Genomic DNA, 24,831 nt, shown 5'->3' with positions numbered 1-24,831 from the left:
ACACTTAATTAATTAATAAATTGATACTTTGCACGCGTGGGTTCGGATCCCATCCTCGTCGCGACTTTCATATAAAGAGCGAGATAGCGACATTTTAGAATTACCGCTATCGAATGCGTTTAGGAAATTGGTTTGATATCTCACAGATACAACATACAACAGCACGGCAACCTCACCAACTAGATCTCACTAGAGCATCGATTGGTTCAATAAAACTACTGGAGAAACAAACAAAAAAATTTACAGAATCGAATCACTGTACTACTGAGAAGATTTATTGGGATTAAAAAACCAATGCAGTCTCCGGAACGCTTGTTAAACAATCATATTGTAAACACTCGCATACATACATACATACAAGAAATATACACGGCCTGTTTGTTTACAATAAGCGTTGTTGGATATAAAATTCGGTTTCTTAATGATGTGTTGAGCGAGTTACGGTCGTTGCGGATCACGTTTTTAATAGTTTTTAATGTTTGTTATTGAATTAATTATTTTAATACGATCAGAGTAGGATTTAAGGTTGTGAAAAAATGCGTTCTTTTAATTTTTAGTGTTTCTGTATTAAAAGAAATTGATTCGGAGCGTATTTCCGTAGTTCCATCTCATGAACTTATGTAGGGTGTTATGTAGGTTTAGGACGCAATGGTGCACAGAAACTAGGAAAATAGGAATATACATTTTAATAAGAAGAATGAGGGTGTTTTTTTTTCTGTGTGCATGCGTTAAAATATTTGCTTGACATAAAATTTTCATTTAATTTAGCACAAAGAAAAAAACGGGAGTCAGAATATAAAGACAATTAATAAGCTTTGAGAAGAATGAAATACATTTCATTTACAATGGAACACAACATAATCGATCAAGACTATTTATACTTATTTTTTCTTTGAGGTCGGCTAATGATAAAAATATAATTCTATTAAATAAATCAAATTGTATAAGTGATTGAACAATAATCTCTACGCCTTATCCAATACCGACGTTAAACTAATCTCACGATCGCGACGGGGTAAAGCAAATCCGTCGTCGCCCGAAACAATATCTCTTGTCGGATCCCCCGGATTCACTATCGGTCGTTTTAGCACGGTTCGCCGTCCTCGTCGAACTCGTCGATTAGGACGAAGAGTTCGACGAGCGAACTAAACCATACACAGCCCACTGAGTTCCTCGCCAGTACTTTTCGGTGGGTCGCGATTCCGATCCGGTGGCATATTCAGCGAAGCACTGCTCTTGCTAAGGCTTGTGTCAGCAAATTCTCTCAGATTGTGCCCCTGAGCTCACCTACCCGTCCGCGCGTAGATGGGATAGCCTCTTCGGCTACTGGCGAATAAGTAGGGGGAAAAAACTAATCCATGATCTTTACTTTTTTTATTTTTATTGCCCCTGCAGGCAGACGAGCATACGGCCCACCTAATGGTGAGTGGTTACCGTCGCCCATGGACTTCAGCAATGCCAGGGGCAGAGCCAAGCCGCTGCCTACCTACTGTCAAAATTGTTACGTTCTGATCACACAACTGTGCCTGTAGTCATCAAAAACGTGTTTGTTCATTTCCGATGCGGATGGGGGCATCATTGACAATTGATAATTTTACGATTGAGTAAACGAAGCCACATTTTGTGGTACAAGCTCCGACTCGCAGTTGACTGCAGTAAATCATGTGACAATGTTTTAAACTGGCCCGGATTCAGATTTAAAAGACGGTATCACTAGTTTTATTTAAAAAAAGAAGATTACTTAACAATTGAAACGCTGAAACAAGATATAATGCGGATTAAAAGCTGTTTAAAGTATTGTTTTTATGTTTATAATCACTTAACAATACAGGATTTTTGCCTAAAGCTCAGTTTGCATACCCTTTATATTCAGAATTTACAGCAGCGACAACAGATACAAGACGGAATCTCAATTCATACTTTCCAATTGGACCTTCGCTTTGTGGCTGAATTAAGATGGAGTTGCCCGTGCATAGCTCAGAGTAAGATACACCGCACACAGTATATTATAAAGATGTAAGTAGAGACTCATGCATGACGGTGACTCACGCCTCTCGCTGCAAATGTCCTAAATCCGTCCCCCGTAGCGCCATTTCAGCAGCCGGTGACAATTCAGTTTTACGGCGTAGCTTTACACAACCAGTAAAGAGTTACGTTTGACGTTTATGGGCGACACGACCGGTTTCCCTTCGCCGAGACCGAAGGGAAAAAATGTTATAAATCGCCTCTTAAATGTCCACTAAATTACCTTTGAAGTGCTCAGTATTGAAAGATATGGATCACAGAAGAGTCATTTAAGTCGGGTTAAATTATAAAAATCGTAAGTTTTATAGTGTTGTTATTTTGCTGATTTTATATAACAGCATCTTCTAAGATATTCCGTGCGGCCGCGATTCAGAAGCAAGGACACATACATATACGAACACGACTATCTTAACCCTCGATAACTTCCGTAAAACTAGTAAATGTACTATTTAATTTTTCCTTTTGCATCATTATTGTCATTTTTTGTGCGTATACGTATTGGTATTAACTTACTTCACTAATATTTATTCTTTCTTTACAAGTATGCATTATATTTCTGATCAACATTATAATTGGAAACTTATAATTAATTATATCATCAACTAAGTATTCTTAGATAATTTAGGATCAGCTTGTCAATCGCCCTAACTTTAATTTAATCAAGCAAATAGCCATAGTAAGTAAATTAAGTAAGTAAATAAAATAAGCATCCTAATCTTATTTTAAAGACATAACTCTCTTTTCAATGACCAGAATTTGTAAGATGCCTAAAGTCCTTTTACAGCGATACGAGTATAGCTACTTTTTGTGCTACTTTTTTACAACATGATTTCAATCTATCTATATGTAACTATGTATGTATCTAAGTAACTTAACTTATCCATATATCCATGTTAATCTGTCAACGGCCTTTTCAATAAACTTCAAGACCTCCAATCAATTAGAAAACTTACAAAGTTACACACGTATCAAGGACCAATGACATAACAGCAAATTTATAAAAAAAATTTTTTTTTAATTATTATACATATATTTATTTGACTTAACTCCAAACAAGTAAATCATATAACGAACTATTTAGATTCGTTTTATTTAAATGTGCCGAACTTACCAGTCGTCGGGGTCGCAATCTCTAAAACCTTTTGCGAACGGATTGCTGGCTATCTTGAGCTGGGTTATCTGAAATAAGCACCATCAAATTTCGGTTCTTGCTTATTTACTACTAAACTTCATTAATCGCGATCGTCTTGTCATAACAATCAATTCAAAAACTGGAGGTAAGACCTTTTGTGAGTCCGCACGGGTAGGTACTACCGCCTTGCCTATTTCTGCCGTGAGGCAGTAATGCGTTTCGGTTTGAAGGGTGGGGCAGCCGTTGTAACTATACTTGAGATCTTAGATCTTATGTATCAAGGTGGGTGGCGCATTTACGTTGTAGATGTCTATGGGCTCTAGTAACTTGACACCAGGTGGGCTGTGAACTCGTCCACTCATTTGAGCAATAAAAAAAAAAACATTCGGGCCGTAGGTCTACCGAGCAATTTCGGCCGCTCGATTGAAAATCTTCCCTATGTCTTTACCCCTAAAAGCGCTTTGAGTCCCAAACGACTGCAGTTTGTCGTTTGTACATCTGATGCTCTCACCCTGTGGTTCTGGTAGGCCGTGACCGCCGTGAAGCCAGTCTCGGGGAACACGAAGGTCCTGTAGGGCACCGTGCCCGGAGTAGCGGCCTGGCCTTCGCCGGGGAGGTACACCACGTGCAAACGCGGCTGGTAGCGGTGCATAGAGTTCAGGATAATCTAGGCCCAAATAATTACAATTTAAGCCATACAAAATTAATTAGGGTGATCGTTTTACTTCAGTTTTTTGGTACGTTGGTCGTTCAACAACTGTTAAAAAATTACAGAATATTATTGTATCGATTATGGTCGCTTCAACTCATATGGAAGTTGATTCGGAAGCTTAAATGGCTTTTGATTTAACAGTCGGTTCACTAAAATAGATTTGCTTATGGGAAAGCGTTAATTTTTCTACTGTAAATATGACGGTTTTTTTTCTAATTTCTTAGTGCTATATCGACATTAGAGTCCACAGACATCACAACGTGAACTAAATCACCGACCTTCACACACGTAGCCGAAGTCACAATTGCGTTGTACAACGGCTAACCTATCCTTCAAATCGGAACGTATGACTGCTTTGCAGCAGAAATAGGTGGGATGGTGATGGTAGATACCCATGCGAGTCCACAATACCAAAAATCGCGACAAATTTCTAAATCTTGCAGATATAATTTTCATCACACATTTGATTTCTTATCATACATATTTATGAATGAATATACATATCGAAGGGTGTAAGGATATTTGGTATAAGCAACATTTTTGCTACTTTACCGAGAGCCATTTAAAGTTTAAAATTTGGAAAAAGTATCATAACAAAAAAACTTTTTAAGCTATTTGAATGGGCTAAACTAACTTTTATTTTGTAGCTTAGTTGGGTGGATGAGCTCACAGCCCACCTGGTGTTAAGTGGTTACTGGAGCCCATAGACATCTACAACATAAATGCGCCTCCCACCTTGAGATATAAGTTCGAAGGTCTCAAGTATACTTACAATTCTTAAGTTCAATTAAAAACATCGAACTGTTGATGCTAATCTAATATATAAATCTACAGTGGTTTATACGGATGTTCCGTTATAGCTACTGAACTATGCATCCGATTGACTTGAAACTTGGTATCCGTGTAGAAAATACATGTACTTAATGGGTAGGCTAATATTTATATGAGCGTTGGTCTCCCTAATAATAATGACAATAAATAATAATGTTAATTTTAAATTCCCAGCGAAGCGGGCGAATACGGCTAGTACCAAATAAAACGGATCTTTAATAACAAAAATAAATGTCGCCTATTAAGCGAAATGTAACTTAAGCCGATAGCCTTTCACCAATCGAATTGTATTTTTATAATATTACATGTCCGTTGTCGTCGAGCTGGTTGTTGGTGAGCTTGAGTTTATCGAAGGAGACGAGCTGGCGCATCCAATGCGAGCCTGGGGCCGGCGAGTCCGGGTGCAGGTGGAACCTCGGCGGAGATATCGGGTCGGCTTTACCCGCCACCACCCAGCTGGAGCTACGGATTAGACATGCATACTTGAGAAATACGAGCCAACCCACGGGGCTTCTCGCGAGGTCTTCTCAGTGGGTCGTGATTCCGATCCGGTGGTAGATTCTGCAAAGCACTGCTCCGATAAGGACATTATTATTATTAATTAATTATTAATTATATTAATAATTATTAATTAAATATAGCTATATAGCAAATGGATATACATCTATATATTTAGTATTAATTAATTAATAAATTAATATAAAATTAATATATATTATAATTAATATATATTAATATATAATATATAATATAAAATTAATATATATTAATTTATTAATTAATTAATACTAAATATATAGATGTATATCCATTTGCTATATAGCTATATTGTATTTTCTTTGCAAGTCGTAGATATAATTATAACTACTCTTACACTTTGATCTCGTGTATTTTTTAAATTATTTTTTTTATCACAATTATACAATTAGTTGTATGTCGTATGTAGTCAATTACTGAATTACACAATTACTATTGACTAGCTTTAATGTTATCAATATAATAATATATTTTCAAAACACAAGCTTGTTTTATATTACATAAATGATTCTGAGGATTTCAGGGTCTATGGTCGAAATTCGATAATTAAGAAAAAAGTTCATGTCAATATCGATCGTGTGCACCTATGTATTTGCGTTAACGTGGCCACTGGATAAATAAAATTATAAATTTGTGTAGTGTATGATGCGAACCTGTGGAAAGCGTAACGATATCGTTTATCATCCAGCGGCACGAAGTCGACCAGCAGTAGGTACTGGGCGTTGGGCAGCAGCCCCCCCAGCCTGGCCTGCAGCGCTGGGAACATCCGCCTCCCGGCCTTCGTGACTATCATCTCTGTGCCCAGCTCGTGGAAGCTGCGCCAGAGAGCCGCCAGCTCGAGGGTCGCCGTGCATCGCGACACCGCCGGGTGGAGCGTCACATTTTGCGACGAACTCTAAGAGGGTTATTAATTGAGAATGTAATTATTAATACTAGTTACTGGTCGTAGGACCTCACGTTACTTGTGGTAGGACCTCATGTGAGTCCGCACGGGTAGGTACCACCACCCTGCCTATTTCCGCCATGTAGCAGTAATGCGTTTCGGTTTGAAGGAAGGGGCAGCTGTTGTAACTATACCTTAAAACTTATATCTCAAGTTGGGTGACGCATTTACGTTGTAGATATCTATGGTCTCCAGTAAACGATTAACACCAGTTGGGCGGTTAGCTCGTCCAGCCATCTAAGCAATAAAAAATGTTAAGGAGCTATTTAAACCCCTATTTTGAAACATTCTTTATTGGTGTTCCACTTGTATTGGTCTTACCGTGATGTTATATACCATATATCCTTCCTCAATAAATGAGTTATCTAACACTGAAAGAATTTTTCAAATCGGACCAGTTCCTGAGATTAGCGCGTTCAAACAAACAAACTCTTCAGCTTTATAATAATATTACCAGATGATGACCGAGCTTTGCTCGGTTTTTTTTTTTGATAAAGCCTTCTTGGTTAGTTGCTCTCAATTAAGAAAAATAGTATTATTATTCGCCAATAGATGTCAGGAAGAGTTGATTATTGACAACACGAATAAAACAACATTTTCTGAAAATAAATCGTAGCTAGATCGACTTATCGCCCCCGAAATCCCCTGTACACTAAATTTTATGACAATTGTTGGAGCCGTTTCTGAGATTCAGATTATATATATCTATAGATTATATTTATTAATATACAAGAATTGCTCGTTTAAAGGTATAAGATTAGTATAGATACAATATTCAAAGAGGTTATTGTACAGTTATCGTGGCTAGATTATGTTATATACTTGAACTCGTGGTAGGGTCGGTTGCGGTGGAGGCGCCGGCTGCGCGCCGTGGTCCCGGCAAGTACTCTCGCTGAGTGCCTGAAGCGGCGAATACGTACTGCGTTCGCATGTCGAATTCTAAAGAAGTATCAAAACCAAAAATTAGCTCTTTACTAACTCTTTACTTTACTATTTGAAGTCGTCGTGGCCCAAAAGATAAGACGTCTGGTGCATTCGTATCTAGTGATGCACCGGTGTTCGAATCCCGCAGGGTACCAATTTTTCTAATGAAATACGTCCTTAATAAATATTTACGATTGACTTCCACGGTGAAGGAATAAATAACATCGTGTAATAAAAATCAAACCCGCAAAATTATAATTTGCGTAATTACTGGTCGTAGGACCTCTTGTGAGTCCGCACGGGTAGGTAACACCGCCTCACCTATTTCGGCCGTGAAGCAGTAATGCGTTTCGGTTTGAAGGGTGGGGCAGTCGTTGTAACTATACTGAGACCTTAGAACTTATATCTCAAGGTGGGTGGCGCATTTACATTATAGACGTCTATGGGCTCCAGTAACCACTTAACACCAGGTGGGCTGTGAGCTCGCCCACCCATGTAAGCAATAAAAAAAAATGTAACTTGGTTTACTTAGTTAGAAAAGGCTTAGCTAAGTAAAAAATCATTTATTAGGGTTCACTGAGTGATTGTAAGTTTCCGTTTACGACTTCGTGATAATTCGACTCATACATTTCAAATTCACTACTTTAACCTCAGATTGTGAGTTTCATTTAAACAAAAGAAAAAATCTATTAATAAGTCTTTAAATTTTTCCTAGTTTTGTTAGCATCCCGTCTTGTGATTCCGCACGGGTAGGTACCACCACCCCACCTATTTCTGCCGTGAAGCAGTAATGCGTTCCGGTTTGAAGGGTGGGGCAGCCGTAGTGACTATACTGAGATTTTAGATCTTATATCTCAAGGTGGGTGACGCATTTACGTTGTAGATGTCTATGGGCTCCAGTAACCACTTAACACCACGTGAGCTCGTCCACAGATCTAAGCAATAAAGAAAAAGTTCTATTGTTATAATCAATCTATATGGTGGCTCATCAATAATCTCTATAATAATATTATATAAAAATGAATTGCTGTTTGTTAGTCTCGCTAAAACTCGAGAACGGCTGTACCGATTTGGCTAATTTTGGTCTTGAATTATATGTCGAAGTCCAGAGAAGGTTTAAAAAGGTAGATAAATATGAAAATGCTCGGAATTAAATGAAAATAACAATTTTGTTTTCCCTTTGTTGTGTCCCCTGTCGGACGGATTCCTTTTACGTCTTTTATTTATCGATTGAGGCACTACGAAGTCTGCCGGGTCAGCTAGTTAAAATATAAAATTAATCATAATTATTACACTTACATCTCTGATGGTATGATGCAGGGTAGGTAGACCCGGCTGTTCGTGATCTCGTCCGAGCCTCTCCACCAAAGATTGTGACAAAATGAATCCGCTGCTACTCCGCGGGCACTGACTTGCCGACACACCTGGTAACGAAATCCGGAATTAAAATATATCAAACGAGAATACAGAACTAGATATTTTACACGGCAGTAATAGGTAGGATGATAATAACCAACCGTGCGTATTGAGAATACACTCTACCATCACTAAGTACGCACAATTATGGAGGTAGGATGATAATACCCAGCCGTGCGTATTGAGAATACACTCTACTATCACTAAGTACGCACAATTATGGAGGTAGGATGATAATACCCAGCCATGCGTATTGAGAATACACTCTACTATCACTAAGTACGCACAATCATGGAGGTAGGGTGATAATACCCAGCCGTGCGTATTGAGAATACACTCTACTATCACTAAGTACGCACAATTATGGAGGTAGGATGATAAAACCCAGCCGTGCGTATTGAGAATACACTCTACTATCACTAAGTACGCACAATCATGGAGGTAGGGTGATAATACCCACCCGTGTGTATTGAGAATACACTCTACCATCACTAAATACCTACGTATAAATGGGTATAAATATTTCAAGAGATAAAAAGTCATAGAATTTTGGTTACAACGGTAAACGGTTATGAGTACCTACTAATCATAAAATTGTATCTATTATTTAACTTTTATTCTAAAACTAGACGTGGGAGCAGATAATTTTAAGAACTCTGCTGATGTGAAAACTACAATTCTCTTCACCAAATTACTTAATATTTAATGATTTTGCATACTGCATGTTGTATCATGTACTTCATGTTTAAAAAAAAGAAAATATTTGTGAAAAAACAAAAAAAAAAGCCCGCTGAGTTTGTTTCGGCGGTTCTTCTCAGGACTGTGGCTTTTTTTGGAACCGGTGGTAGAGTTAACATTGTTATTCGTATTTTGACATTCAACAAGTGTATCATACTGACATCTAAGTTGAAATAAATGATTTTGAATTTTGAATTTGAATTTGAATTTTATGAATTGAATTCGAAATTTCTTCCTTGAATTTCGGAACCTTTAACTTAATAATTTTCTGTCGTTACATTCTATAAAATATTACAAACCATACGTTTTGTGATCAAAGTAGACCAGATTAATTTATATTTGGCGAGCTTTTAACTTGATATTTAAAATTTAAATGGATTTTCAAGTTGATATTATCAATTTTTCGCCAATTCCGACAAATGCTTGAATTTTTTCCAATATCGACATGAACATTGCCAACACTATTATTACTATTATCTAACCCCGTTATTATTCAGTTTCTCAGTTTTAATATATTCAATGAATTATTTTTACCGATTTTCCTAAACTATTCTACGATGGTACCGGAATTCGTATTTATAAATTTAAAACCCAATTTATGGACAATCAATATTACCTCTGCTCAGTTTCAAAGTTCAGTTTTCAATAAGATACATTTTTCCTTAAAACTGTTAGAGTTGCCAACACTAAACACTAATTACTTCCGAATTTTCGGGAAATCGAACGCGCATTAAAATCCATCAGACTATTTCGTTACGAATCGACACAATATTGAAAAGAGACACCGTATCAATAAAATTTTAAACAAACTAAATAACAAAAGATAAAAATTAAGAATAACGACACAAAAAACCGGTAACATAAAACACAAGAAGCATTAAAGCCAACGTCCACGCAGAAGCGGACATCTCACTCAACTAATTGCTGTAATAGGAGGAACCGAGAATGGCCCGGGCAATTTCAACGGCAGTTGTCAACACTTCGATTATAAATAAGACGGCCGATGAAAACTAAACGCGCAAGACAATGTCGGTTGTATTTTCGTCTTCCATAAAATTTTAAATCACCTTCGCTTTGCCTTCAAATCGTAATAAACCACCACGGTGAATTTGTATAAAATGTGACCAGTTTAATCAAACTTCACACTCAAAATTTGTGTTATGTGATGTGGCAACAATTTTAAGCACTACCAAACACTAAACTACTACAATAATAGTTTTATGTGATGTAGCAACTTTTTTAAGCACTACCAAATACTAAACTACTACAATACTAGTTTTTTGTGATGTAGCAACTTTTTAAGCACTACCAAATACTAAACTACTACAAAAATTAGTTTTATGTGATGTAGCAACTTTTTTAAGCACTACCAAATACTAAACTACTACAAAAATTAGTTTTATGTGATGTAGCAACTTTTTTAAGCACTACCAAATACTAAACTACTACAAAAATTAGTTTTATGTGATGTAGCAACTTTTTTAAGCACTACCAAATACTACATGGCCTAAAGGTCTAGATACCAGGCCATAAACTAAAAAAAAAAAACAAATACTACCAAATACTACAACACTACCTTTTTTATATATTACTAACTGGCAGAGCTTCTTGTGAACCAGTACGGATAGGTACTATCCCATCCGCTCTATTTCTGTCGTGAAACAGTAATGACTTCCAGTTTGAAGGGTAGAGCAGCCGCTGTGCTATAGCAGTGAGACTAACTAATGTCTTAAGGTAAGTGGTGGCATTTATTAACCAATTAACGTCAGATGGGCTATTCGCTCGTCCACCTATCACTAAAATAGCACTAAACATATACCTAGTCAGGTCATAAATTCTGTCACATGTTTAATGTAAAATAATTGAAACAAGTTTATTCATTATGTAACCATTCATATACCAAAATGAACTTAACAAAACATAGATTCTTATGACACTAAAGTTTATTCAAAATGACCTCCGTGATTTTGAATACAGGCCTTCAATCTGCGCGGCCAGTCGTCTATCGCAGCACGAACGAGGTCCATGTCAATATCGGCGGCTGCCTTAATCAAGGATGTCTTGAGTGACTCCAAATTGGGATGAGGCTTTGAGCGCGCCTTTTCCTCCAAGTGTTGCCATATCTTGTAATCTAACGGATTCAAATCTGGACTGGAGGAGGGCCAGTCTTCGTGCCGGATGAAGTCGATTTCACGCGCCGCCAGCCAATCTTGTGTGCTCTTCGCTCTATGAGCTGGCGCCGAATCTTGTTGGAATACCCAGTGCCTGTTATTGAACATGGTATAAGAAACATGTTCCACAAGGTTCGTCAGGACTGTATTTTGATACACAACTACATTCGTTTTTACACCTTTCTCACAAAAATGTACCTCTGTTAAGCCCCAATAAGAAACTCCCAACCATACCATGAGCGAGGATGGAAAATGACCTCGTTGGACACGCGGAATACGGTTGCTCGCTTCTTCACTACTGTGTGCGTACACCTTATCATTTTGTTTGTTGTAGCTCTCTTCTACGGTAAAAATTTTTTCATCCGAAAAAAGAATTGCCCGATATTTTTTTCCCGCGTACCGCTTCAACAAAGCGCGGCATCTCTTCAGTCTCAGGTCCATTAGACGAGCATTCAAACGATGTCCTGTTTTTCTTCGATATGCCCTAAGCCCTAAGTCTTCATTTAACACCCTTTTCACCGTGATTCTGCTTAACCCCATCTGAAGGGCCAACAGTTTCTGCTTACGTTTGGGATTTCTTTGAATTCGCGCCTTCACAGCTTTTATCACTGCTGGAGTCCTAACAGACCGAGGGCGACCACTTCTTGACCTGTCATCTACACTAGAGTCTTCATTGTATCGTTTGATGGTACGATAAACGAATCTTTTGGTTATATTCAAAAATTTCAGTATGTTAAAAATTTTAATTGGCACGTAACCGCAACGATGCAACGCAATAACTGCAACACGGTCTTCTTTAAGCGTCCACTCCATATTTAAAAATGAGTAAAATTCTAAAAGTATACATTTTTATTTTCATGAACAATTCGAATTCGAATTCAATAAACTTTTTTGTGGCCAGCATCCTAAAAGAAAAGTTTTTACTGTGTGACAATACTTATGACCTGACTAGTTATATAATAGTACTATTTTGACGTTGCTAAGCAAATGAGACGACGGTCTACCTGAATGGAGATAATATGTGGTCGCCGTGGCCCTTGGACCTCAGCAATGACAGGTGCACATTCAAGCCACTGTTTACCGCTTAACGCTTGTTTTAAAATATTAACTTGACGGGTACAGGTGATTTAAGATAGAAATAGGAAGAATATAATAATATAGCGGTATGGATTTTCATAAAATACGTCCTACTCACGATCTGTCGTATATTAAATAATATTAGCATAATCTACATCTATCTAGTAGTTACCGATCCTAACTAATATTCTGAAGAATAAAATAAATAAATTAAGTAAATAAAAAAAAGTACTTTATTTCCCAATTCTCATAAATACCATATGTAGTAAATGTAAATGTTGGTCTCGTTTCCTAGTAGTTCTATTTTTCTTTTAATTTAAGTTAATACGTTTTTTTTTTTTTTTGAATATTGGGCCCCCGACGGTTCGAAGCCTCCTCCGGTTTCTTCCATTTGTCTCTATCATTTGCTGCGAAATATGTGTTTATCTATTCTCTTTTCTCTACGTGATCGAATCCGAAACGAGGAGATTCGTAGAAGAACGAAGGTTGCTGACATAGCCCGTAGAATTAGTGAACTGAAGTGGCAATGGGCCGGCCACATAGCACGAAGAGAGGACGGTCGATGGGGCAGAAAGATCCTGGAGTGGCGACCACGTACTGGCAAGCGCAGTGTGGGACGGCCACCTACTAGATGGACCGACGACCTAGTAAAAAGCGCTGGGTCTCGTTGGATGCAGGTGGCAATGGACCGGTCACACTGGAAATCTATTGGAGAGGCCTATGTTCAGCAGTGGACGGCGATAGGCTGAAATGATGATGATGATGTGTTTATCTGATATATTCAATGTCATGGAGAAATTCAACGGTATTTTTTATGACTTAGAACGTATTGCATAGTGTCAAAGCTTATTTTAAAACAAGCTTTACTATGTCCTCTATTTGTGATCAAGGTGCAAAACAAATCACTGAACTTGTGAATCTTCATGTTTGTAACGATGAAATATTGTTTCATGAAAACGTCACATATTATAATTCATATTTTTATATTCTCACATATGTACCTATATATCATAAAAACGGAATTAACATATCTATTTACGATCGATTTTACTATGCGTCGAAATGTTAACAGCTTTTCGCGTGTCTACTCTGTATTTTTTTGTCATAACACATAAAATTAGTGATGTCATGATTTAAAAATATTACGTTCAGCTTTTTTTAAAGATTATTTTAAAATTTCTTGAAGATTACCTTTTTTCCGTACCTATTCGCTGGTAGCTTAAGAGGCTATTCCAGCTACGCCAAGACGGGTAGGTGAGCTCACGGGCTCAACCTGAGAGAATTGGCTAGCACTGGCCCTAGCAAGAGCAGTTGAAGCTAGGTTGAAGCTGAAATAGCCTCTCAAGGCCATCAGCATAGGTAGGAATAGAGAAAAAAAATGCATCAAAAAAAAACTTTTAAAAATAAATCCATTCATCATTGAAATTTACAAAGATTATATTTTGGTTTCGACGTCAGCAATTATCTTCGGACAATTCAGTACGTCGTTACATAATTATTCGTATTTAATTACTCTACGTTGACATACGTCTATCGGCTCCTAGAATACTTATTGAACAATAAATATCGCTCGGATCGACACGCGCAGCCAAAGTGTCATATACTCGTTCCACTCCAGTTGAAATCATTCAATATACTTGCCAAATGTGCTGTTTATAAATAGACGGTCGTTAGAGATGTTCAAATTCGTCGTGTGAATGCGGTAATTGCAAGCGGTGAGGTCATATTATAACGTTTCCTTGTAGGACCTTAATTCGCCACTAAAAATTTTTAATTGTATTTTATTTTTATTTTATTAATTAGTTAAATATAATTAATTGTTTTATTGTCTAATTAAATTATTCAATCTTTTTTTCGTAACTATAAAAAAAAATCTTATGAACTCCCGTGTGAACTAGATCGCCTGCTATTGTTAAAATGTTACTAACCACTCAAAATAGTACCAATTCCCTCGAAACTGCTTTTAGTGAAAAGTTGCGGCGAAGACTCAGCTATGCCTCTAGCATTGCTGATGTCCGTTATCAGCAGTAACCACTAATCATCAGGTTTATTTATTTATTTCAGACTGGTCAACGAGTTCGCGGTCCAAGTCTCAAATGTATAGTTAAAAAACAAGAATAACATATAACCCAAAAAAAATGCTCAGAGGAACTACTGGTGGTAAGACCTCTTGAGAGTTCGCGCGGGTGGGTACCACAACCCTGCCTATTTCTGCCGTGAAGCAGTAATGCGTTTCGGTTTGAAGGGTGGGGCAGCTGTTGTAACTATACTTGAGACCTTAGAACTTATATCTCAAGGTGGGTGGCGCATTTACGTTGTAGATGTCTATGGGCTCCAGTAACCACTTAACACCAGGTGGGCTGTGAGCTCGTCCACCCATTTAAGTAATAAAAAATAAAAAACTATTTGAGTTCACCTCTTGAAACGTTCCGTGGATAAAATAATGTACCAATGAGTCGATATCGGATTCCCTCTACTGATTTGGGGGATGATGCAGTGGTCAAAAACGATCATCCTAAAATTCCTGAAAGTATTCCTCCCCAAGAAATATCCGGTACATATAAATTCCACGCGATCCGAGAATCGTCCACATTTCAAAATAACCTGAATTCAAATTCAAAAGAACCTGAATTCGAGTCGACATCGCTGTTTCTTTTTGTTACAAGTTAAAAATATAATATAATTACGTACTATCTAATTACCGCGTTCGTACTAAATATAAAGATATCGTTGACAAAAGAAGAGTTCGGTTGCTTCCTCAGCAATAAATCCGAACTGATTGAACGCTATAAATCTAACAAGGTGTCGCACCACTCCGGTTACGATCCATAGGGTTGAAACAATCACTTATTTTTACAAATCACTTACATATTTAACTATTAGTAGGAGACGCCCGTTGTAAATTAATATTTGTGAGACTATACCGTGATTTAAATACAGGTACGTTTTTAGGTAAATACCAAATAAACGCCGCCTATGACAGCCTTGATGAAAGAATAAATATAAGTCAAAATGGAACGTATAGAGTGTATGTAACGTATGGAGTAATAAATAGCGTAATTATTAGTGGGAAGTCTAAGGTACTACAATTCTGTTTCTTCAAATTACTCGATCCAGTTTTAAGGGTAGGAAAAACGTAATAAAATAAATATAATAAATGAATAAACAATCTCATCCACGGAGTGCCAACCCTAACAATTTTGTTTTATAACTTAGAATACAAAATTGTGTAGCCGTTTTTAAAACACACCAACCTCCCAAATTTCGTAAGAACAGAGCCATTAATGAGTAACATAGTTGTGATGTACGGACAAATATATATATAGAAATTATTTGCCGTTTGGCTACAGTTACCAAAATAATAACACTTAAGGTTTCCAGTTATGATTCTGACGATGTATGTAGTAGGTATGTATAGGTATAAACCCCTATACCACTGAATGCTCGACCGATTTGGCAAATTTTGGTCTTGAATTATTTGTGGAAACCCAGAGAAGGTTTAAAAGGTAGATAAATATGAAAATGCTGGAAATTAAATAAAAATAACAATTTTGTTTTTCCTTTGATGTGTCCCCCGTCGGACGGATTTCTTTTGTTTGTTTTAAGTTTATTTTATACAAAAGTTTAGGTCTTTTATTTATCGATTGAGGCACTACGAAGTCTGCCGGGTCGGCTAGTAAATCGAATATTTTTCTACTAACGAATTAAAAAAAATACTTTCGTTAAAACACAATACGAAAATCAGCACGTGCCATCCTTAAAACGGACGACACACGTGCGTTGCACTGTTTCGCTTTCGCTTCAAACATTTGATTTACGCTCGCCGAGATACAAATTGCTGTTCATACCACGAACCGCATTATCACAAAACAAATAGAAAATAAACCTTTATTATGATTAATAACAGCGAGCGAGATGCGTTTAAACATATCTTATTTAGTCATTAAGGATGTGTTCGTACGTATTGTTAATTTATTTTGTGCTAATTCTGTACATTGGCGGTTATTAACACATTCAGTATTGCAACAAAATGTTTATTGATCGATTTATAAATGTTTAATGAAATTTTATTAATGTTTTTTACGTGATAACGTCATATAAATCGACTAGCCGTACTCACCCGTTTCGCTGGGCATTTAAAATTAACATTATTATTTATTGTCATTATTATTAAGCAGTCCAACACGCAAATAAATATTAGCCTATCCATTAAGCACATCGCGCTTGAAAGGCAAACGTGACTAAGCAACAATAACTGCTTTGTACATAAATGATAGGCAATAACCATATTCGATGCGCAAAAAAATATATATATTTCTAGGTATATTAAAATAATTTCAATCCTACAGCTAGATTCGTTAAAATAGATTTTTTTTCAGATATTTCAACTTTAAATTAGTCTACTGTAAAGTTCACGCATTGTCGCTTAGTCACGTTTGCCTTTCAAGCGTCGACATGTATTTTCTACATGGATACCAAGTTTCAAGTCAATCGGGTGCATGGTTCAGTAGTTATAACGGAACATCCGTAAAAACCACTGTATATCTATATATTAATACGTGAAGCAAAAACTTTGTATCCCTTTTTACTAAAATTGCGGGGAAGGAGGAGTATGAAAATTTCCACACTTATAGAGAATATAGAGAAGAAGTGCACAATGCTAATATTTTTTTTAAATAATGCGTAAAAGATACATTAAATCAATAAAGAAAACATTACACACACTACAGACCATGTATTTGACGCACACACGCATGCATACTATTTATTGTCAAACTTTTGCTCTTGACGTCTGTTGTCAAATTGAGAATAGATTAAATATTGTTTGTCTTTGTTAATATTTTTTATAGTGTAGTCTTGGCGAAATTTGTGATTATAGAAGTATAAAATACAATCATAATAGTGTACAAACTTACAATTCCAATTAATTATAGTCGAATTTCGACTACTGCGGGACCTCTAGTATTAGTAAATGAACACCGGCTGCACACACGAAAAAGTGTCACGTTCCGCGAGGGCATGGAACAAGCGATAGAGAGGCACGATCGGCCCCAGCGTTGGCTTGTGACACATTTATCTCTCTTCTCGCGTGACACCAGATCTAGCAGTTCGGATAATTCTACTACTGATGTTATCACGTAAAACTATCGTCCGTAAACCGACTTTACAGACAACCAATATATTTATCGTCTTCTTCTTTTGGCCTTATCCCACTTCTTTGGAACAAGCCATCAAAGACTTTTAGGACTTGGAAAATGTTTGAATATATTTTCAAATATACTTTACATTGAATCCGACTGAAGTGTCTATTTATATAAAAGCCTATGAAATCGCAATTAAATAAATCTTGAATTCAATTAGAAGTACAAAATGTGTCATGGGAAATAGGTAATTCTTTCAATGTTTTACATCAAAGCTTAATAAATCAAAATCAAATCTTAAATGTAGCCGATGTGTTGTATTGAAGTCGCGTAGAAGAAAATTGGATTACAATTTGTTATGGCACAATTAGAAAAATATATTTTATGTGTTCCGGTATCCACTTAACACCAGGTGGGCCGTGAGATTGTCCACATATTTAAGAAATCAGAAAGTTATCTGGGCGGTTGAACCCGATACACACTTTGCACCAATTGCCACAATCATTAGCAAATCTGCTGTACCTAGTTGACGAAGTGTTCGGTAGGACACTAGCCGTGTAACATAGCTGGCATTCTTTCCTGCCCGGTGACGTGTATCGGTTGGCTTGTTAACGAGGCCCGCTAGTAATGTTGACACGGGATGATCAAAGCGAAAACGCACAGCTAATTCACCGTCAACTCGGTTTGTGAGAATGCATGCTCTATTTGTAAGCGAATGAATTTCGACTTCACTTGTTTTTTACTGGATCGCAACTGAACTAGCGAAGTCGTAGTGGCATTCATGCTAACTGTTAAAATTCGACTGTATTTTAAGATGATCGAATCTGTCTTTTATAAAATAGTACTTACTACCTACTTGAATTCGATTGCTACCTTTTTTCCGATCTAATCATTAGTAAGTAGCCTGTTCCTAGCAAGAGCAGTGCTTAGCTAATCTACCGCCGGATCCGAATCACGACTCATAGAGAAGATCTGATGAGAAACTCAGTAGCTTCTGCCTATATTGCGATCGCTACCAAATTTACAAGATTTTTAATTTTCTTTTTTTTATTAATTATATGGGTGGACGAGCTCACAGCCCACCTGGTGCTAAGTGGTTACTAGAGCCCATAGGCATCTACGACGTAAATGCGCCACCCACCTTGAGATATAAGTTCTAAGGTCTAAAGTATAGTTACAACAGCTGCCCCACCCTTCAAACCGAAACGCATTAATGCTTCACGGCAGAAATCGGCGGGGTGGTGGTACCTACTCGCGCGGACTCACAAGAGGTCCTTCGACCAGTTAATGTCACCATGTTAATATGGTCTGTCCGGCTGTAGACTGCTGCAGCTTCTGCTACTATTACCGCATCGTCCTCTAGTAAAATCCTTGCTTATTTTTCAACGTAGCTTTCGAATTCCTAACCCCTCTAACCTCTGTGCTATTCCTTCAACGTGAAAGTGAAGTTAAGTACGTATTTCATCAGAAAAAATTGTACCTGCCAACCTCATTCGAACACCGTTGGATCCCTTAATACCAATGCAACGGGCGTCTTATCATTTAGGCCACAACGTCTTGAAATTAATAAACAAAAATCTCTTCAAGTGGTTGATGTTTCACACTAACAGACAATCAACGCCCGAACGGAATTTCAATCTCAATATTTACCTTCCTGGATCCGAGATATATCAGTCGTTCTAAGAATTGAGCAGAATGTGTCTATGTCCGTATTATTTGCTGTTTTGACTATTGATTGACTGATGTAAAATCAAACGCCGGAACTATTTCTGGATGTATCTGCCTTAAACTAAGCAGTAGAGGCGTGCCAAAACGTTTGCTATTTTACATTGAGATTTTATGAGGTCCCAGGTGACGGGGGATACGCATGCATATGTGGCTGGGATCAGCGAGGATCTAAGACAGCTATTGAAGCGACCCAGTAAACAATTCCTCTGCACTCTTCGCCAAAAAGTGTTTCGGCCGAGACGGAATCCGCAAAACAAAAAAATATAGCTTTCTAGAGTTTAGACCCACCCAATTTGACAAAGCGAAGGTCATCCAGCCAACTGGTAATACGATATCTGTTTGTGATAACGGACCCTAAAACAATCCGTACGATTAGCAGTGAAAATTTTTCCCATGGAAAGTGTGCGTGCTTCTATTGATAACTAGCCTCAACGTTTGAAGGACTGTATTGCAGCCAATGGAGACTACTTCGAATAAGCTTTTTATACTTTAAATTGTTTTATATTTATGTATTAAACGAACACACTGTAAAAGTAATAAATGTTATTTGCAATAGATTTTTTTTTCCTTTGTCTCAGTATTTATGGCAAGACTAGGTATATATCAAGCAAGAAAAGGACGGGCATAGATAAAGCAATCACGTAAATATTGCGAGTAGTTAGGATTATCTAGGATATTAAATAGGAGGCACAATATTATAGTATTTCTGCGGAAACCGACTAGGAGCCACTGGTTTATTTTTATTTTTATTTTATTTATTTATTTATTTTATTTTTGTGTGTCTCCTCTCGTTAAATACCCAAACGCGTGTCAACGGTCACGGTCGTTTTATTCAGTCGCGCTCCGTCGCTCTAATAGTGATTTGTGTTCCGAGGCTCGTTTACTGCCAACCGATCCGGACTGTCGTTTAGAAACATCTGGAAAAACGTGAAGGGGTGAAAGACGAAATAGCATAACTATACCGTTTTTTTTTTATTACTAGAATTCAAAAAGAAATTTTGCTGAAATGTAGAAAATCGTGAGAGAAGATCGTTTGGAAGTGGCTTAATAAAACTATTCGTTCATCGGCAAATGTATATTTGTAATTCAGCTCCAAATTCGACTCGAAACAAAGCTTTAATGGATACTTGGGAACGGTACATATTGATCTTTTCAAAGGAACATTTTTTCATTTAAAATTATTGGTACATTGATCGACTGTATTAATGTATTTTCTTGCTATTGACGATGTGTTAATTACAGAGTATAGCAGTGGCGGGTACATTCAACGCCCTAACCCATGCATCAGCCCGTTGAGTTTCTCGCCGGATCTTCTCAGCGGGTCGCGATTCCGATCCGGTGGTAGATTCATTCGCGAATCAATTGCTCTTGAGTTGTTAGGTCTCCTTCGGAGGCACTCGGGCAGTTGTTAGCAAATCCCACCCCTCCTGGCTGAGCCTTTGCTCGCCCACCTGTCCTGGTGAAACTGAAAAGGCCTTCACGCCACCAGTAATCTTTCATCATAAAAACATTCAACGCATCCTTGGATTTAGAGGTCAACCTCGACAATATGCATTAATGCGTTCGATCTGTACTGTCTAAGATTGAAGTTCTCTTAATTATTTCCGACACCAGAAGATAACTTAACATAAAACAGGCATTAAATTCTAACATTCGTCGTCGTGGCCTAAAGGATAAGACGTCCGTTGCATTCATATCTAGCGATGCAACGGTGTTCGGATCTCGCAGGCGGGTACCAATTTTTCTAATGAAATACGTACTTAGCAAATGTTCACGACTGACTTCCAAGGCGAAGGATTAACATAGTGTATTAAAAATTAAAACAGTAAATATTATAATTTAATCGTAATAAATGGTAGTAGGACGTCTTGTGAAACCACACGGGTAAGTACCAACACTCTGCCTATTTCTGCTGTGAAGCAGTAATGCGTTTCGATTTGAAAGGTAGGGCAGCTGTTGTAATGAAAAAACTAACTAACAATTGGGACACATGTGTCAAGTTGGGTGGCGAGATTTACGTTATTGATGTCTATAGGCTCCGGTGACCACTTAACACTAGGTGGCCCATGAGCTTGTTCACCAGTCTCAACAACTGTTTTCACGGTTGAATCTCGTGTTTGTTATTTTCATTCTATTATTACATTTCAAATACTTCACAGTTCTTCAAGTGGTCTAAATTTTTCTTTAAAGCGTCTTTAAAACGATAATAATATATTTCAATTCATAAAATAACGAATTCCGGGCTTTATAATTGACGCGTTATCCCGAAACTAGAGTTATGACGGAGGGCGGGAAGTGACGACCTGCTCCACGCATATATCAATACGGAGCCCCTGGGAATGCGAGAGCTAGTTGATACTTTAGTGTGAGACTAATAAAATTCATCAATCGTACAAATTTATATACATTGACTACTATAATAAATTATTAAATGTACCTAAGTGATAAATAAGAACAAACAACTAACTATTTTTTTTTCTCTCTCTCTATTCGCTGGTATAAGAGGATCCTCACCTACTTTGGTCACATTGCCCGCTGACAGTCAGTTAACTTGGACAAAGTGATTGTGACGGGCAAAGTAGAAGGAAAGAGACCCCTCGGCCTATCACCTAGCCAATGGTGTGATCAAATAACCGCCCTAACTGGGCTGCCAGTAGCAACCGCCATTAGAGAAGCTGAGGACCGGACGAGGTGGAAACAGCTCACGAGACAGGCGACGGTCAAGTTTTAGGGACACGACCTTCGATAATGAAGAAAGTGATGAAGAAGAAGAAGATTCGCTGGTAGGCTATAAGGCTATTTTAGCTACGCCCTGACGGGTAGATTAGCTCACGGGCTCAGCCTGAAAGAATTTGGTAGCACTAGACCCAGCCAGAGCGGTGCTTCGCAGAATCTACCACTGGATCGGAAACGCGACCCACTGAGAAGATCCGGCGAGAAACTCTGTGGGCTCTGTCTATGGGTTAGAACAAACTAATTATCATCAATATTGTTAACAAAAAACCTTTTTGCTTACTTTAACATTACATATTACATTAACATCGGGTACATTTTAAATTTGTATCGAAACGCTAGTTTAAGATTGTCATATGTTCATATTCGGCATACGCTATTTCATTTGAAAACGTTTCGTTGATTTTGAGGGCAGATGGGCATAAGGCCTACTTAATGGTGAGTGGTTACTCTTACGGACATTAGAAATACCAGGTTTGTAGGAGGACAAATAGTCCCCGTCGTGTCCATTTGGATACTCTCGGTGCTTTTAAGCATTCCAAGAAGAAGTCATCGTTCTCGTCAAACTCGAATGCGACGATGGGTCAACTTAACCCATAGACATGGTGCAACTTAACCCATAGACACAAGCCACTGGTTTTCTCACCGAATCTTCTCAGTGGGCCGGGATTCCGATCCGGTGGTAGATTCACCGAAACACTGCTCCTTATTTCATTACAACAATTGGTAGCATTTGGTACCTGTGTGTGGGATTTGAAGACATACGTCAGACACATATCGTGTCACTCGATACGATTACTTACTCCCCTCCTGGCTAAGCCTTTGCTCGCCCACATGTCCTGGTGAAACTGGAAAGGCCTCCGGGCCACCAGTAATCTCTCAATCATAAAAAAAAAAACGATTACTTACAGCGGGCATCTAGTCCTTAAGCCACGACGATTTCAAGTATCAATTTTTTTACATTTTTATTGAAAAATCTTTAATATATCTAGAATATCTAGATATCTAGAACAGTACATGGAGTCGATTAAAAAAAATTAAATTATTAAAATATTGCCAGCCCTAAAATATTTCCCCCGAAACCGAATCAATATAAATATGCCCGTACGTAACTCCGGAACGCTAAGCTCGTGTTGGAACTAATTGGGCTAATCTATCCGGAATAACTGCGTTCTATGGAAAAGGATAGTCGAACTGCCGGTGTTGTCACAAATAAACAAAAACTAAATGAGAATTTATCGATTTATTAACTTTACGATTATTCGTTTGCGTATCGCATAGTTTTAGTTTTTTCGATTGCATTTGTGCGAAAGGCTTTTATTGTTTTGTACTAATGCATTGTTAACTTAAAAGCTCGTTAGGAATTAGGAATAAGCTCTATAAATGACTCCAAAAGATTTAATAAGTAACATTCGAATTTCTGTACTATTGTTTAAATTACATTTAAACTGACATAACGTTTATTTTTCCATTGCGTAATGTTATGTCAAATAGCTTCAAACAATCAAATAAATAATTTTCAGATTTATACATTGTGAAAGATTTGCTAGCAATTCACGACACAAAATTTGCTAAAGACGAACTCGCGTTTTGTCCGCACGGGTGGGTGATTTTATCCTGGCTGTTTTATTTTTTATTGCCCTGTAGGCAGACGAGCATTGGGCGCACCTGGTTACCGTTGCCCATGGACTTCAGCAATGTCAGGGGCAGAGCCAAGCCGCTGCCTAACGTTACACGCTCTACGCTGCAATGCAATCATTTGTTTCGGTTTTTAGGCCCATCGTCAAACACAGCCCTTAGGCAACAATATCGGTACGATGCATTAAAATTATAATGCAATTTATAGTACTACTAGTGACCCGCCCTCGCTTCGCTTCGGAAATTGTAATTTATTATTGATTTCTCCACTATTTAATAGATTTTATTATACATATAAACCTTCCTCTTCAATTACTCTATCTATTAAAAAAAACTGCATCAAAATCCATGGCGTAGTTTTAAAGATTTAAGCATACATAGGGACAGACAGATATAGGGACAGCGAAAGCGACTTTGTTTTATACTATAATAGTGATTTAGATTTTCGTTGTATAAGTGATTAAACTTAGTGTTTGTTGGATTTATTAAATTTATTCTTGGTTTATTGTTTTTCTAAAAGTGGCAACCCGAAACCACGGAAGATTGAAAGGAGGCATCGAGTTATGCGCCGGCGCATAGTTCAAATTACGAACATGGTGGGTGATTTGTACGTTTCGGGGGCTTGTCGCATTAATTGCTCCTGGTTTCCGAAGTTCAAGCAATTCTAAATAAGTATTTTTAAATTCGGAATTTTAAGAATTATTTACAAATATTATTGTCAGTTTGGTCGAGTTCGTTTGTAGTTGGTTTAGAAGTTCTTAGCAGTATATATATATATATATATATATATATTTTATTGCTTAGATGGGTGGACGGGCTCACAGCCCACCTGGTGTTAAGTGGTTACTGGAGCCCATGGACATCTACAACGTAAATGCGCCACCCACCTTAAGATATAAGTTCTAAGATCTCAGTATAGTTACAACGGCTGCCACACCCTACAAATCGAAACGCATTACTGCTTCACGGCAGAAATGAATGACTATACACTATTGATGTTCGTGAGTGACGATGACCATGACAGTAAAAAGACTGATTTAAGTAGAATTTCCTTCTCAGACAGGTGGTCTAGTAAAAATCAAACC

At 37.6% G+C, this 24,831-nt stretch overlaps 1 protein-coding gene across 1 annotated transcript in view; it reads right to left on the bottom strand.

Annotated features, from left to right (window-relative positions):
- LOC114247765 (T-box transcription factor TBX1) overlaps positions 1 to 24,831 on the bottom strand; it is a 48,009-nt gene that overhangs the window by 6,090 nt on the left and 17,088 nt on the right. Inside the window, exons 2-7 of the mRNA XM_089733564.1 lie at positions 8,404 to 8,528; positions 7,003 to 7,119; positions 5,891 to 6,132; positions 5,006 to 5,162; positions 3,669 to 3,824; positions 3,137 to 3,204 (exon numbers count right to left, since the gene is read on the bottom strand). Of these exons, the coding sequence (XP_089589690.1) occupies positions 3,137 to 3,204; positions 3,669 to 3,824; positions 5,006 to 5,162; positions 5,891 to 6,132; positions 7,003 to 7,119; positions 8,404 to 8,528 (865 nt within the window). The remainder of the gene's footprint in view (positions 1 to 3,136; positions 3,205 to 3,668; positions 3,825 to 5,005; positions 5,163 to 5,890; positions 6,133 to 7,002; positions 7,120 to 8,403; positions 8,529 to 24,831) is intronic.

The sequence above is a fragment of the Bombyx mandarina genome, chromosome 16, assembly GCF_030267445.1.
Source record: "Bombyx mandarina strain Sakado chromosome 16, ASM3026744v2".
Classification (NCBI taxonomy): Eukaryota; Metazoa; Arthropoda; class Insecta; order Lepidoptera; family Bombycidae; genus Bombyx; species Bombyx mandarina.
Note: the sequence above shows the minus strand (reverse complement) of the source record. Positions and strands in the feature narration are given on the sequence as shown.